This window comes from Mytilus trossulus, chromosome 2 (genome assembly GCF_036588685.1).
Source record: "Mytilus trossulus isolate FHL-02 chromosome 2, PNRI_Mtr1.1.1.hap1, whole genome shotgun sequence".
Classification (NCBI taxonomy): Eukaryota; Metazoa; Mollusca; class Bivalvia; order Mytilida; family Mytilidae; genus Mytilus; species Mytilus trossulus.
The window spans coordinates 83,613,300-83,630,678 of NC_086374.1; the positions used below are offsets into that span (position 1 = coordinate 83,613,300).

The window sequence follows — 17,379 nt, forward strand, 5'->3', positions numbered from 1 at the left end:
AAAGAATAAGCCAATACAGTTCTAGTACTAATTAAAGAAATGAGAAATGGAGACTTAAGACTGACCAATTTTCAATGAAAATTAAATCAATGTCGTATATATCCTGCCAGAGACACATTAACCTTACAATCATTCAAGTCGACTAATTCAATTTAGTAAATATATTACTCTGATTGAAAACCTTTATTATTCTAAACAATCTAATGTTTTTGTTCATCTTCTAATTCTTTGGGTATACACTTAATGCCCCTTTGACTAGTGATGGGGGCATACAAAACAAGAACATTAAATTTGCAAAATGACCAAATCTGTAATCTTAATCATGTTAATTCATGAAGAATTTGTGGCATTTATACTCATTTATTGAAAACCCAACATATCATGTTTATTTGACAGTTCACATCTTTCAAACATTTCAATTAAATTTTGGAAGGTGCTAAATATAAACAAACAAATTGGAATAAACTGCTCACCCAGTCTTTAAAAGTACCACCAGGAATGGCTTCTCTAAAAGGTTTCAATCGTTCCATTAGAGTTTCACATGCTACCTACAACATGACAAAATGTTATTAGTCAGATATAATAATATAAGAACCCTGCTTGTCTGAAACATAGTTGACTTGGAACATGTAGTTGACCCACCAGAGGTTATGGTTCTCTTTGGGACTACACACACCCTCCAACAATAAAAACTGGTTCTCATGAGTGGTGTCTAACAAATAATAAATCAATTAATATAATGATATGAATTTTGATTACAGCTTCAAGAAATCTGCTTTATCTACTTAGTATTTGTGAATAAAATCAATTCAATGCAACAATAGTTTTTAGGTAGAATGCATTTAGAAACTGTGCGAGCCAAAATCATGTCTTGCTAGTCATTTAGACTTGACATAAATTTTGTCCATTACAAATTTTTATGTTTTTCAAGATATAATTGTCTCATTGGCACTCATACCCCATCTTCCTATATCTAAATAATGTCAAGACATGTTTTTAAAGATATTGTGTAAAAACACTTAAGTGCTAGTCTACCTAAGAATCAGGTAGTGGTGAAAACATGACAAACAAAATCCCACTCAGGTTGACATTAATCTATGTTTAAAATGTATAATGATGCAAAAATATACCACTCACTTTCTTGTCCTGTTCTGGTAATTGGAGATAAAATTTGGTTACAATGCACTAGAAATTAACAATTAAGGGGAGCTTACCCTGTAATTTGCTATCATTCTAACCAAAGTTTATCTAAAGATTTCTCAAGTTACCAGACACGCAGACACTAAAGACCTACCATTTCTTACTCAGGATGAGTGTTACTTCAAAATAGAATGGCTTGGTAGGTGGAGTTTTTTCAGCCATGTTTTGAATTTTTTCAAAATTGCCTGATTCTTACAAAGACTGGCACTTCATTGGACAAAAAATTAAAGGACTAAAAATCACATAATATATGACTATTCAGGCTTTCAACGGCACTATATTTTCTTATCATTTTAACTGTTTTACTGTATACTGTTTCTTTTTATCTATGCAATAATTGACCTTGGCACAAAATAGACAAATATAAGTAAGAATCTTCAATAAAGGGCAATAACTTTTATAATGGTTAAACTGAACATTTTAACCATGTTGACTTTTTTGTAAACGATCTTGATGATAACTTTGCACTTAAAAGTGTCATCTATCTATATTGGTTTTTATAATAGTAACAATTGTGCTATTTGTGATTTTCATGAGACTACAGCTTATAAAACAGGATAAATTTACTACCTTTGTAGCCCCACCATTTATATCTGCCACAAAACTGCCACCAGATTCAAAAGTATTAGCCACAGTAGAGGAGGATGTTTCCCCAATCAGTATATCTGTGATGGGTATCTCCAGGACAGTGGCAGCAATCTGTTGGACCTTGGTATTGACACCTTGTCCCATCTCTATCCCTCCATGGGTAAGTAAAACTGTTCCATCAAGATATGCATGCAACAAGGCATAGCCCTATAGAAATAAAACAAATATTATAAAACATTCAACTTCTTCATTTTTAAAGCATATCTTTTATGTGCTTAAATTAGTAATCTATTTTTTTGTAATTATGTATTTGACCCCGTTCACACTAGCATTTTTTTTTAATCGATCTAATTTGAATCGATCTAAATAAAACCAGTAAGTGTTCACATTATCCTTAATAATAACAATCTCTATCGGTCTAATCTAAACCACTGCGTTCATACTACAATTAAAAATGCAACTGATCCAACCTTTTTACCTGTAAAAACTGTAAACATTGTGTATAAATAGAACTGATTTATCAAATTCATGTATGACACACTGATACACATACTTGAGAGAAAGTAAAAGTTATTGTTTCTCTCGAATCACAAGTTAAAATTTTGATACTGGTGTTATTGCAGGTTTTTTTTGTGAAAAAAATAACTTTTTAAGCAGCAAAGTTATAACACGACAAAATACTGCAGTTCTTGAAACATTTTGTAAAAAGAGAAAAATCAACATAAGAAAAGAAGACACAGATTTTGCAAATCTTTATGGTACGGCGATGACAACATGTTTTCAGATTGTTTTAAAGGCCTGTTAACAGAGAAATATGGGTTAAACAAACCTCTGAGATAGTTTAGCCAATATGCATGCCTATATGTTATTTTCGATTGAATTGTACTTAAGTTTGAACCTATCTCTGCGTTCACATTTAAAGAAAGATCGGTTTACTTTAAATCGATTCAAACTAAACTACCTCTTTTGGTGTTTTAGTTTAGACCTATTGAAGATCGATTCACAGCTTTCACTTGGCCCTTTAATCGATCTAAAGCGAACCTGTCTAGTTAAAATCGATAAAAATGTCCTAGTGTGAACGGGTCTTAATTATGAAGCACCAGACCAACTTACCAACAACAAATCGGAAAGATTGTAACATACTCAAAAAAAGTTATAACTTTAATGTTTATAACATTGTCATAAGCTTCTTGGCATTGTTATAAGTTTCAATTTTTAACATTGTTATTGATTCATGAATTTGTTATTGTTTCATGACATTGTTATATGTTTTATGACATTGTTATATGTTTCATGACATTGTTATAATGTTGACTATTGTACCCATATTTTTCACATTTTTACCTTATTATGTCTGTTTGTTTTGTAAATACATTGTTGTCAATATAATTGAATGCTATTGTACTGTCATACAAGTGAGATGTTTAAAGCAAAGTTTAATCCACGATTTTCTACATAACATGATAATACAAAGTAAGGAATATGATAGTGTTTTTCATTCAATTTATGTATTTGAGCTCAGTATTTTTGTTATTTTACTTTTTTCATGATGTATTTATGCACCTGTCCTAAGTCAGGAATCTGATGTACAGTAGTTGTCGTTTGTTTATGTAAAATATACGTGTTTCTCGTTTCTCGTTTTGTTTATATAGATTAGACCGTTGGTTTTCCCGTTTGAATGGTTTTACACTAGTAATTTTGGGGCCCTTTATAGCTTGTTGTTCGGTGTGAGCCAAGGCTCCGTGTTGAAGGCTGTACTTTAACCTATAATGGTTTACTTTTTAAATTGTTATTTGGATGGAGAGTTGTCTCATTGGCACTCACACCACATCTTCCTATATCTAAGACACACAAAAACATGTTGCTTAAATTTAGTGAAAATGTGCCATAACTCTAGATGGACAATTTGAAAAATCATTTTTAAAAATATGTGATTTGTATTTGCTAACTTCAACTTTGTGCAAGATATGCATGCAATGATGCAGATCCCGATATAAACAAAATAAAAGTTTTAAAACATTCCATTTTTAACTCAAATTTCTAATGGCCAAAGTCTAATTACAGTAAAATGACCATGGGAAATCATGTTTAATTTGCTACAATTTTCTTGTTGATTTTACCCCAGCTATGCCTAGCTACTATGTAAAAGTGCTTTTAATGTTGCTATGTACTCATACAAGCAAATAAATTTATATGCATATGGCCATGGTTTTTTAATTTGTTGGTTTGTGAATTTTCCCTGAAAAATGGGGGTCCGTTGGTCGGGGGAAAAAAATCAAAAAAATCTTTCTTTTCAAGACAGAAAAATATGCAAAATAAATATATATTTCACCTTTCTAACAATATGTTTGTTATGCAAATTTGTCATCATTTCTTAAATTTTAGTTTGATGAAATATTATTGCTCATCTGTCTGTCATAAACATCGCATGACATTGTCTAATAATTTCCCGTAAAAAAAGGGGGTGCACGAACAAAGACAAAATGAAATCATTTCACAAACAAGAAAAACAGATTCACGCAGCTCTTAATCAATTCCAGAAAACTTGGGGAATAATGATCTTCTAGTACAAAAACTGATAAAGAAAAAATGTAAAAACGTCGTAAGAAAATAAGTTTCAACACACCTGTCAAAAACGTAATTAGACTCGTCCACTGGAAAAAAACAGGAATATCGCATTAATCTGTTGTCATGCATTCCTTTTTTTTTTTTATCCAAATGGACGATATTTTTTATTATCTATAAAACAAGAAAATGTCAAATGATTTGTTAATATTCAGTACTTTAACTTAATGTCTTGAACTTCCACCTGTCCACTTTTGGACAAGTCTATTTCTATGAGATGATGCATCTTACGGACTGATGACAAATAAGGGAAACAAACTTATTGTGTAATTGGTTTTAAACACAGGTTTTGTTCCGCAAAATTATGGTCAGTTATTAATGATTTGTCTTTTTTTAGAAACGCAAACTGGAAGTTTTATTTTTCACAACAGAAAGTGATATGAATTTTGTTAGTGATTAATGCATTTAATTTAATAAAAAAAATATTTTTTAATTATTTTTCGGGGATAATGCATTTGTTTGGATCTGGGGGAATAACTAGAGGATCTAAAGAGCCTGTGTCGCTCACTTTGGTATATGTGAATTAAACAAAGGAAGCAGACAGTTCATGACAAAATTGTGTTCAGGTGATTGTGATGTGTTTGTACATCTTACTTTACTGAACATTCTTGCTGCTAACAATTATCTCTACCTATAATGAACTTGTCCGTGTAGTTTCAGTGGAAAATGTTAGTAAAAATTTACAAATTTTATGAAAATTGTTAAAAACTGATTGTAAAGGACAATAACTTCTTAAGGGGTCAATTGACCACTTTGGTCATTTGACTTATTTTTGAGTCTTGAATTGCTGTACATTATTGCTGTTTACAGTTAATCTCCATCTATAATAATATTTAAGATAATAACCAAAAACAGTAAAATTTCCTTAAAATTACCAATTTAGGGGCAGCAACCCAACAATGGGTTGTCTGATTCATCTGAAAATTTCAGGGCATATAGATCTTAACCTGATAAACAATTTTACCCCTTGTCAGATTTGCTCTAAATGCTTTGGTTTTTGAGTTATAAGCCGAAAACTGCATTTTACCCCTATGCTCTATTTTTAGCCATGGCGGCCATCTTGGATGGTTGGCCAAGTAATTAAACACAAACTTTAAACTAGATACATCAATGATGATTGTGGCCAAGTTTGGTTTAATTTAGCCCGGTAGTTTCAGAGGAGAAGATTTTTGTAAAAGATCATGGATATTTACGAAAAATGGTTAAAAATTGACTATAAAGGGCAATAACTCCTAAAGGGATCAACTGACCATTTTGGTCATGTTGACTTATTTGTAAATCTGACTTTGCTGAACATGGTGAACATTATTGCTGTTTACAGTTTATCTCCATCTATACTAATATTCAAGATAATAACCAAAAACAGTAAAATTTCCTTAAAATTACCAATTAAGGGGCAGCAACCCAACAATGGGTTGTCTGATTCATCTGAAAATTTCAGGGCAGATAGATCTTGACCTGATAAAGATCTTTACCCTTTGTCAGATTTGCTCTAAATGCTTTGGTTTTTGAGTTATAAGCCGAAAACTGCATTTTACCCCTATGTTCTCTTTTTAGCCATTGCGGCCATCTTGGATGGTTGGCCGGGTAATTAAACACAAACTTTAAACTAGATACATCAATGATGATTGTGGCCAAGTTTGGTTTAATTTGGCCCAGTAGTTTCAGAGGAGAAAATTTTTGTAAAAGTTAACGACGACGGACGCAGGACAACGACGACGACGACGCAAGTGATGGGAAAAGCTTTTTTTATTCTGGAAATTGGCAAAATCGGGTCGGCGGAACCGTAAACCAACAAATTAAAAAATCCTGGCCTAAGTCAAAAAGTATCAACTATATCTACTTTGTCATACTCTAGGATAATGATAAAATACATTACCTGTAACATAATATTAGCAGGATAACCTAAATTGAAAACAGTGGGCGTCATAGCAATACCACGCTTTTTCCATCTGTTCTCCCTATAAAAAATAAATAACACAATCACTTACCAAATATATTAAATACTTAGTGATGAATAAATGAATAACACAATCACTTACCTAATATATTAAATACTTAGTGATTAATAAATGAATAACACAATCACTTACCTAATATATTAAATACTTAGTGATGAATAAATGAATAACACAATCACTTACCTAATACATGTATATTAAATACTAAGTGATGAATAAATGAAAAACACAATCACTTACCTAATATATTAAATACTTAGTGATGAATAAATGAATAACACAATCACTTACCTAATATATTAAATACTTAGTGATGAATAAATGAATAACACAATCACTTACCTAATATATTAAATACTTAGTGATGAATAAATGAATAACACAATCACTTACCTAATATATTAGATACTAAGTGATGAATAAATGAACTAGAGGCTCTAAAGAGCCTGTGTCGCTCACCTTGGTATATGTGATTTTAACCAGGGACTTATATAGATCTATATAAGTCCTTGTTTTAACAAAGGAAGCAGACATTTCATGACAAAATTGTGTTCAGGTGATTGTGATGTGTTTGTACATCTTACTTTACTGAAGCCTTGCTGCTTACAGTTATCTCTATCTATAATGAACTTGTCCGTGTAGTTTCAGTGGAAAATGTTAGTAAAAATTTACAAATTTTATGAAAGTTGTTAAAAATTGATTATAAAGGACAATAACTTCTTAGGGGGTCACTTGACCATTTTGGTCCTGTTGACTTATTTTTGAGTCGTAAATTGCTGTACATTATTGCTGTTTACAGTTTATCTCTATCTATAATAATATTCAAGATAATAACCCAAAACAGCAAAATTTCCTTAAAATTACCAATTTAGGGGCAGCAACCCAACAACAGGTTGTCCCATTCATCTTAAAATTTTACAGCAGATAGATCTTGACCAGATAAACAATTTTACCCCTTGTCAGATTTGCTCTAAATGCTTTGGTTTTCGAGTAATTACCAAAAACTGCATTTAACCTCCATGTTCTTTTTTTAGCCGTGGTGGCCATCTTGGTTTGATGATGGGTCACCAGACACATTTTTTAAACCTAATACCCCAAACATGATTGTGGCCAAGTTTGGATTAATTTGGCCTGGTAGTTTCAGAGGAGAAGATTTTTGAAAAAAGGTCATGGAGATTTACGAAAAATGGTTAAAAATTGGCTATAAAGGGCAATAACTCCTAAACGGGTCAACTGACCATTTTGGTCATGTTGACTTATTTGTAAATCTTACTTTGCTGAACATTATTGCTATTTACAGTTTATCTCCATCTATAATAATATTCAAGATAAATCATAATAACCAAAAACAGTAAAATTTTCTTAAAATTACCAATTAAGGGGCAGCAACCCAACATTGGGTTGTCTGATTCATCTGAAAATGTCAGGGCAGATACATTTTGACCTGATAAACAAATTTACCCCTTGTCAGATTTGCTCTAAATGCTTTGGTTTTTGAGTTATAAGCCAAAAACTGCATTTACCCCTATGTTCTATTTTTAGCCATGGCGGCCATCATGGGTGGTTGGCCGGGTCACAAAACACACTTTTAAAACTAGATACATCAATGATGATTATGGCCAAGTTTGGTTTAATTTGGCCCAGTAGTTTTAGAGAAGATTTTTGTAAAAGTTAACTACGACGGACGACAACAGACGACGGACGCCAAGTGATGAGAAAAGCTCACTTGGCCTTTTAGGCCAGGTGAGCTAATAAAACAATCACTTTCCTAATATAAAAATACTTAGTGATGAATAGATGAATAACACAATCACTTACCTAATATATTAAATACTTAGTGATAAATAAATGAACAAGTGAAACTGCGAGCTACTGCTCACTGATGATACCCCCGCCGCAAGTGGATAATATTAATAGTGTAAAAATATGCAAGTGTTCGGTAAACAGGAAGTTGTCGAATAAAGAATCTGAAAACGCATCACACGGTATAGCTGACTTATATAAATTATGAAACCAAATTTCAGAAATCCTTGTATTGTAGTTCCTGAGAAAAATGTGACGAAAATTTTCAACTTGGCTATCATGTGTTAAATCATAAGTGTTCAGTAAACAGGAAGATGTCAAGTGATCAATCTGAAAACGCATCACACGGTAAAGCTGACTTAGATAAACCCTGAAACCAAATTTCAGAAATCCTTGTATTGTAGTTCCTGAGAAAAATGTGACGAAAGTTTCATGGGACGGACTGACTGACGGACGGATGGACGGCCAGACAGAGGTTAAACAGTATACCCCCCCTTTCTTAAAGCGGGGGTATAATAACACAATCACTTACCTAATATATTAAATACTTAGTGATGAATAAATGAATAACACAATCACTTACCTAAGATATTAAATACTTAGTGATTAATAAATGAATAACACAATCACTTACCTAATATATTAAATACTTAGTGATGAATAAATAAATAACACAATCACTTACCTAATATATTAAATACTTAGTGATGAATAAATGAATAACACAATCACTTACCTAATATATTAAATACTTAGTGATGAATAAATGAATAACACAATCACTTACCTAATATATTAAATACTTAGTGATGAATAAATGAATAACACAATCACTTACCTAATATATTAAATACTAAGTGATGAATAAATGAACTAGAGGCTCTAAAGAGCCTGTGTCGCTCACCTTGGTATATGTGATTTTAACCAGGGACTTATATAGATCTATATAAGTCCTTGTTTTAACAAAGGAAGCAGACATTTCATGACAAAATTGTGTTTAGGTGATTGTGATGTGTTTGTACATCTTACTTTACTGAAGTCTTGCTGCTTACGGTTATCTCTATCTATAATGAACATGTCCGTGTAGTTTCAGTGGAAAATGTTAGTAAAAATTTACAAATTTTATGAAAGTTGTTAAAAATTGATAATAGAGGACAATAACTTCTTAGGGGGTCAATTGACCATTTTGGTCCTGTTGACTTATTTTTGAGTCGTAAATTGCTGTACATTATTGCTGTTTACAGTTTATCTCTATCTATAATAATATTCAAGATAATAACCCAAAACAGCAAAATTTCCTTAAAATTACCAATTTAGGGGCAGCAACCCAACAACAGGTTGTCCCACTCATCTTAAAATTTTACAGCAGATAGATCTTGACCAGATAAACAATTTTACCCCTTGTCAGATTTGCTCTAAATGCTTTGGTTTTCGAGTAATTACCAAAAACTGCATTTAACCTCTATGTTCTATTTTTAGCCGTGGTGGCCATCTTGGTTTGATGATGGGTCACCAGACACATTTTTTAAACCTAATACCCCAAACATGATTGTGGCCAGGTTTGGATTAATTTGGCCTGGTAGTTTCAGAGGAGAAGATTTTTGTAAAAGATCATGGAGATTTACGAAAAATGGTTAAAAATTGGCTATAAAGGGCAATAACTCCTAAACGGGTCAACTGACCATTTTGGTCATGTTGACTTATTTGTAAATCTTACTTTGCTGAACATTATTGCTATTTACAGTTTATCTCCATCTATAATAATATTCAAGATAATAACCAAAAACAGCAAAATTTTCTTAAAATTACCAATTAAGGGGCAGCAACCCAACATTGGGTTGTCTGATTCATCTGAAAATGTCAGGGCAGATACATTTAGACCTGATAAACAAATTTACCCCTTGTCAGATTTGCTCTAAATGCTTTGGTTTTTGAGTTATAAGCCAAAAACTGCATTTACCCCTATGTTCTATTTTTAGCCATGGCGGCCATCATGGGTGGTTGGCCGGGTCACAAAACACACTTTTAAAACTAGATACATCAATGATGATTATGGCCAAGTTTGGTTTAATTTGGCCCAGTAGTTTTAGAGAAGATTTTTGTAAAAGTTTACTACGACAGACGATGACAGACGACGGACGCCAAGTGATGAGAAAAGCTCACTTGGCCTTTTAGGCCAGGTGAGCTAATAAAACAATCACTTTCCTAATATAAAAATACTTAGTGATGAATAGATGAATAACACAATCACTTACCTAATATATTAAATACTTAGTGATAAATAAATGAACAAGTGAAACTGCGAGCTACTGCTCACTGATGATACCCCCGCCGCAAGTGGATAATATTAATAGTGTAAAAATATGCAAGTGTTAGGTAAACAGGAAGTTGTCGAATAAAGAATCTGAAAACGCATCACACGGTATAGCTGACTTATATAAATTCTGAAACCATATTTCAGAAATCCTTGTATTGTAGTTCCTGAGAAAAATGTGACGAAAATTTTCAACTTGGCTATCATGTGTTAAATCATACAAGTGTTTGGTAAACAGGAAGATGTCAAGTGATCAATCTGAAAACGCATCACACGGTAAAGCTGACTTAGATAAACCCTGAAACCAAATTTCAGAAATCCTTGTATTGTAGTTCCTGAGAAAAATGTGACGAAAGTTACATGGGACGGACTGACTGACGGACGGACGGCCAGACAGAGGTTAAACAGTATACCCCCCCTTTTTTAAAGCGGGGGTATAATAACACAATCACTTACCTAATATATTAAATACGTAGTGATGAATAAATGAATAACACAATCACTTACCTAATATATTAAATACTTAGTGATGAATAAATGAATAACACAATCACTTACCTAATATATTAAATACTTAGTGATGAATAAATGAATAACACAATTACTTACCTTATATATTAAATACTTAGTGATTAATAAAGAGGTGAAGGAGGATGAATTGCATTTAATCAATCCAAGATCAAATAAACTGTTTATTGCTTTCTTGGATAAACAATCTTGTATCAACAAGATTAAAAAGACTTTCACTAATTCATTTTAAAATTCAAAAGATTTATTTACAATTTATAACTTTTCTTGAACATCATGAGGTACAGATGAAATATTTACCAACCTGTTAAATTTTTCTATTTCTTTCACCCTGGTGTCATAATCTGCTTGTTCTTTACACCGATTCCAGCATTGATGTAAAAATATCCCTTCTAACTTCATATTGGCTAAAATAGTATCACCTTCATTTACAAAGTTTATCTCCTTCACCTTTACAAAAAAAGAGAAAGAAAATAGTTACCACAATATGTGAATATCAACGATCCGGAAATTTTTTCACCTAATTTTGGTCATTTTCATATAACTTAAAAGTTGGTGCCCCTTATCAAAAAAAGATTGTCAAAATCTCATAACTGCATGAGTATGCTCATACTCGTAGCATCAACAAACTTGTTTCACTGTTGCATTGCATTTACTTCATGATTTAATTATAGTCCTACCATTTTCTTAAAATCGACCATGAGCAATTAAGGGAAGGCAACAGTTTTAAGATTGAAATGATTTTAATGACTCAAAATGATAATTTTCTCACTCATCACTTGAGTTTCTTTCAATTCTGAAGTCGAAATTCAAACCGGATGTAATGTGACAATACCAAAACGAAAATTCAGGACTCATTTCCAGGATTAGATTGTTTATCAAATTCACAGGAAATCATCAACTTTTTAATATTTTGTCTTTAAAAGTGTAATAATATTAATGAAAATAGTTGCACTTGCTTTATTTAGCATGAAATCATTTTAAATTTATGATTTAGTGTCTAATCTGCGGAAGAGAATATCAAGCATGCATATTACATAGTCAGAAGTTGTAAGATGTGTGTTGTGAAAAAATACTTTTTTTCTAAGTAAATTAAATCAAGTTTAAATTTAATTTTAAATCAGAATAGAAATTGTCTTAGCTGAAAAATAATTAAATAATGAAGACAGTTATTATGGAATTTTACTTTACAATTTAGTTCTGAGCTGGTCAGTTGTGAATTAAAAACACAGGTTATGAGATTAGCGATCATTAGCCAATATTCCCCTGAGGCATAACAAAATTTATAAGGAGGGCCCTCAGGATTATAACACTATACTGGAGTGGCAGTTTTATTACAGGAAATGGATAACAAAATAAAAAATAAGTTCAAAATCGAGATTAAGAAAAACAATCTCTAAGAAATGACCAAAATTATTTCTGTAAAAAAAAAATAGACCGAAATCCCAACAATTCATTTAGGACTTTTGAGTTTCCAAATCAGTCATGACTGGCATATATGACCATTTCCCGATGCTTGGTGAATATACTCATCATAGATACCAGGATTGAGAAACAGTGCTTGACAAGATAACAATACAACAATAATACCTTCTGTTACTGATTGGACGAATACATCTTTGAAATTACGATTAAAATACAGATCATGTGAACATGCATCACTTAGAACGATCTGAAAACTTTATTTTCACTTTCTATTTTCTATTCTAATAACTTTTATATCAACTAATGAAATGGCTACCTCCAGATGTGAATCATTATGAAAAAAACTGAGAATCCCAAAAGTTTATTTAAACTGAAAGAAGAATGAAGCGTTTTCAGACTATTGTAAGCATAGTTGTCTTAAGGAATGACTGTAATATTTTTCTGTCTATGAAAAAATAACATCAAAAATGTGGTGCACACTAAATAACATGCATAGCGGGTTATTTTAAAGAGTGCACCACATTTTAAAAATTATTTCGAATAGACTGAAAAAATATTTCAGTCATTTCTTATAATTTAATTCTAAATTCCATTTTCAACCAGAGTAAACCATGAAAAAACATTAAAGACGTCACAGTCACATGACAAAATTATGTCTATGAGCTGATAAACAAAACAATATCAGCCAATCAGAAGATGTGTTACATCCAAATTAATTATTATCTGATATTGATGATTTACCCATTGAGGCTAAGTCTGATCTGAAGATTTACTGTAAACCAACTTATTTTCGCTAGCGATTTATTTTCGCGACTGTCGCAAGTAAAAAAATAACGCGAATATAAATCGTCACGAATATGTAAAACTTAGATCTTTCCTTATTAAACTATATCTAGAAATGAGAAAATCGCAAAATGATATATCTGAGAATAGACTTGAAAGTGTAAAATGCGAAATAAAGTATCCGCGAAAATAAGTTGGTTTATAGTACCCTTAGTGTCACATCATATTTCATACAATTAGTGACTGAGTCTTGACTTAAATGGAGACTTATAAATGCATAACAGAAGATGCTTAATATTCTGTGTGCAACCCCACTCTATATTTTTTTCTAAGTTCACACATTGACATAATTCTATTAAGTTCTTGTCTTTATTTTCAATTTTATATATTTACCTTATCCACTGACAGTCCAAGCTTGTGGCTGATGGCTCTCATTATAGTCTCCATATAAAATAACTTCTGTGGATGTCCAAAACCTCTAAAAGCAGTATTTGATGGGGAGTTTGTTCGACACAGAATACCATTCATCCTGGCAACAGGTATTTTGTAAGGGGAATTGTATGGTAAGGCACACATCAAAACCTAAAATTATACAATAATCAATTAGCCCTTTCAGAATGAAAGAACTATGGATTATTCCATTGTATGTATTCCAAAATGACAGTAATGTTCATCATTGGTTTAATTTCCATTGTTTGCAACAATTCAAACCAATCACAATGTTTTGGCATACGCTTTTGAAAAATATTATCCTGCATGCATTAAATTCTCAGATGTCAAAATTATGTATCTTCTCAGAGATTTGATTTTACTTTTTTCACATGCTAGCCATAGGGAGCATGTTAAACTATGAAAATTTACTCTAGAAATTGGAGAAATGCCGGAAACCTTGACTAAACTGTGGGAGAGTTTACTCTTCCCAAATATCGTTCATTCATACTTATGTGTAATCTTATATTCAGATAGGACAATGGTGAGGTTGCTGGCTTGCTGCAAACAAACCACTTACATGACTTCTTAATACTGTGGATTCATTATTTTCGTGGGTACCAATTTTCGTGGATTAAGAAAAACTTACACGTTTGTGGATATTTAATTTCGTGGTTTTGACCAAGTCTAAATACAAGCCTATAGAAAAATTGCTATTTGTTGAACATTTAATTTCAATGTACACTTGTTCCCACGAAATCCACGAAAATTGGTATCCAACGAATAATAATGAATCCACAGTAATCAATATACAATTATGGCCCGTTGTAGAGGTGAATATCCAAAATTTCAACACGAGAAGGTTATTTCAATGAGGGCGCAGCATGAAGTGAAATAACTTTCAAGGGTCGACAATTTTGGGTATTCATCGATTCTAAGGGGCCACCATTGATTTATTATACCGAGCTAACAATGGAAAGGCCTTTTTAAAACTTTCTATACTTTTACATAACAAAGTCAAAGACAAGTTGACATCAGTTGAAAAAAAAATTTGTGTTCTAGAATTTCTAGAATGTACAACAACAGTAGAATCTTTTTGTAAAATATTGATGGCCCTAAAAAGGACCGTTACTCTATAAGAACTATCATCAGCTGCTGGCACTCTATTCATGTCTAATGCCTTATTTCGTCGTCTCTTCTTCTTCTTTGTCTCTCGGTGAGCTTCAAGTGTAACGAGAGCGCTGCCATTTTGTTTATTTATGTCTGTGACGTCATAATCATGGGAGATAACTCAAGTACAAATCAACAATCTCAAAAGGTTATTCGCCGGTGAATAATAGGGTTATTCATTCCTGGTGGAATTTTTTAGGGTTATTAGTACTTCCTTGCAATTGAATGAAAAACAACTGATTCCATGTCACGTGATAACGTTTCACCCAATAGAATTGTTTAAAATATATGTAAGGTATAATAATTTATATTATTGCACAAGAAAGTTTAAATGCTTGACTGAAGCTTTTCAATAATTGATCATTTGAATGTCATCTCTTTTGGACTGATCAGCTGGCAGTCAAACTGTCATCTTTTGTAAAAACAATCCTTATTAAACAGGAGACTTTTGGTATGAAGAATCTATAGCCTAATGTTTTTGTATACGTTTAAATATATAACATTTTACTACTTACAAAAAAGCTCAGGCCAAGATTCCACCCTGCATTTAAATAAACTTTCAGTTCTAATCCAAGTAGCTTGCCCTCTTTTGTAACTGCAGCCTAAAACGACATCATTGCATCATTAGATACGGTTTACATCAAATTGTGAACATGTTTGCTAAAGCAGCAGTGTCAATTCCAGAAAACTTTAGTTATAAAAAAAAAAAAAAGATCTTTATGTGTATTCAAAATAATTTATTAAATATATTTGTGGAATTAATTATATTATAGATACTAATATTATGAAGAAGTTATATCTTGCCAAATGCAACTAGTGCTTCCCTATTAGGATTACTGTGATTCAGTAATTGTTGTTTGTTTATGTGTTACATATTTGTTTTTCGTTCATTTTTTTTTTATATAAATAAGGCCGTTAGTTCTCTCCTTTGAATTGTTTTACATTTTCATATCAGGGCCTTTTATAGCTGACTATGCAGTATGGGCTTTGGTCATTGTTGAAGGCCGTACAGTGACCTATAGTTGTTAATGTATGTGTCATTTTGGTATCTTGTGGACAGTTGTCTCATTGGCAATCATACCACATCTTCTTTTTTTATAACATGAGAGATACTTTGTTATATAATCTGTAAACTTAGTATGTTGTTACAGCATATATGCAATAAAGATATTGTTACACTATAACAAAACTGTGTAACATTTTTGCCTGATGGACATGTTATCATTGGATAAGACATTGTCATTAACATATATATAAAAAAGAAGATGTGGTATGATTTCCAATGAGACAACTGTCCACATGAGACCAAAATGACACAGACATTAACAACTATAGGTCACTGTATATACCTGTCCTTCCATATTCCTATAGCAAAATTCAAAGTTTTTGCCACCATAAATATGCTTACCAAAAGTAGCAGCAATCTTAACCAGATGCTCCGCAGGGCGCAGCTTTATACGACCGCATGGGGTTGAACCCTGAACGGTTGGGGCAGGTATGGACACAACATTCAAGCTGGATTCAGCTCTAAATTTGGATTGTGATTAAAAAGTTGACACAGCATAGGTTTCTGACACAGAATGAATGTGGTCTAATGAACTTAAAATTTTTGCTTTGCCTTTGAGCAATTCACTATGCTGTAGAATATTAATCCTCTCAAAAAAATGTTTGAAGAAATTATCTTTTTATTTATGAAATTTCAAATGAGAAAAATTGAACCCATCCCAGATAGATTTCTATTTACTTTTACTAAAGTTAGAGTGTGAAAACTAAAAGTATTCGGACGACGACGACAACGACGACGACGCCAACGTGATAGCAATTTTCAAATTTTGCGGTCGTACAAAAACATATCACAATTCTCTAATTTTAACTTCAGCACTTCACCCCTTCATGAATAAATTATAAAAATGTATGCAATAGATTTATTATATTGATATCAAATGATCTTCACATGAGTGCTAGCACGTACAGTATTCTAGAGAGTTTCAAACTTCAAGTTGCCCTGTACAAATACTTACCTTAAACCATGTCTTTATAGGGTGTCTTTTTTTGCCCTGTACAAGTACTTACCTTAAACCTGTCTTTATAGGGTGTCTTTTTTTGCCCTGTACAAATACTTACCTTAAACCATGTCTTTATAGGGTGTCTTTTTTTGCCCTGTACAAGTACTTACCTTAAACCTGTCTTTATAGGGTGTCTTTTTTTGCCCTGTACAAATACTTACCTTAAACCATGTCTTTAAAGGGTGTCTTTTTTTGCCCTGTACAAGTACTTACCTTAAACCTGTCTTTATAGGGTGTCTTTTTTTGCCCTGTACAAGTACTTACCTTAAACCTGTCTTTATAGGGTGTCTTTTTTTTTGCCCTGTACAAGTATTTACCTTATAACATGTCTTTATAGGGTGTCTTTTTTTGCCCTGTACAAGTACTTACCTTAAACTATGTCTTTATAGGGTGTCTTTTTTGCCTTGTAGAAGTACTTACCTTAAACCATGTCTTTATAGGGTGTCTTTTTTTGCCCTATACAAGTACTTACCTTAAACCTGTCTTT

The 17,379-nt window shown here is 32.1% G+C and overlaps 1 protein-coding gene across 1 annotated transcript in view; it reads right to left on the reverse strand.

Moving 5' to 3' along the window:
- Nucleotides 1–17,379, reverse strand: part of LOC134708178 (xanthine dehydrogenase/oxidase-like) — a 55,819-nt gene that overhangs the window by 8,253 nt on the left and 30,187 nt on the right. The window contains exons 22-27 of the mRNA XM_063568510.1: nucleotides 15,342–15,428; nucleotides 13,621–13,809; nucleotides 11,324–11,469; nucleotides 6,293–6,374; nucleotides 1,771–1,995; nucleotides 474–548 (exon numbers count right to left, since the gene is read on the reverse strand). Coding sequence (XP_063424580.1) covers nucleotides 474–548; nucleotides 1,771–1,995; nucleotides 6,293–6,374; nucleotides 11,324–11,469; nucleotides 13,621–13,809; nucleotides 15,342–15,428 — 804 coding nt within the window. The remainder of the gene's footprint in view (nucleotides 1–473; nucleotides 549–1,770; nucleotides 1,996–6,292; nucleotides 6,375–11,323; nucleotides 11,470–13,620; nucleotides 13,810–15,341; nucleotides 15,429–17,379) is intronic.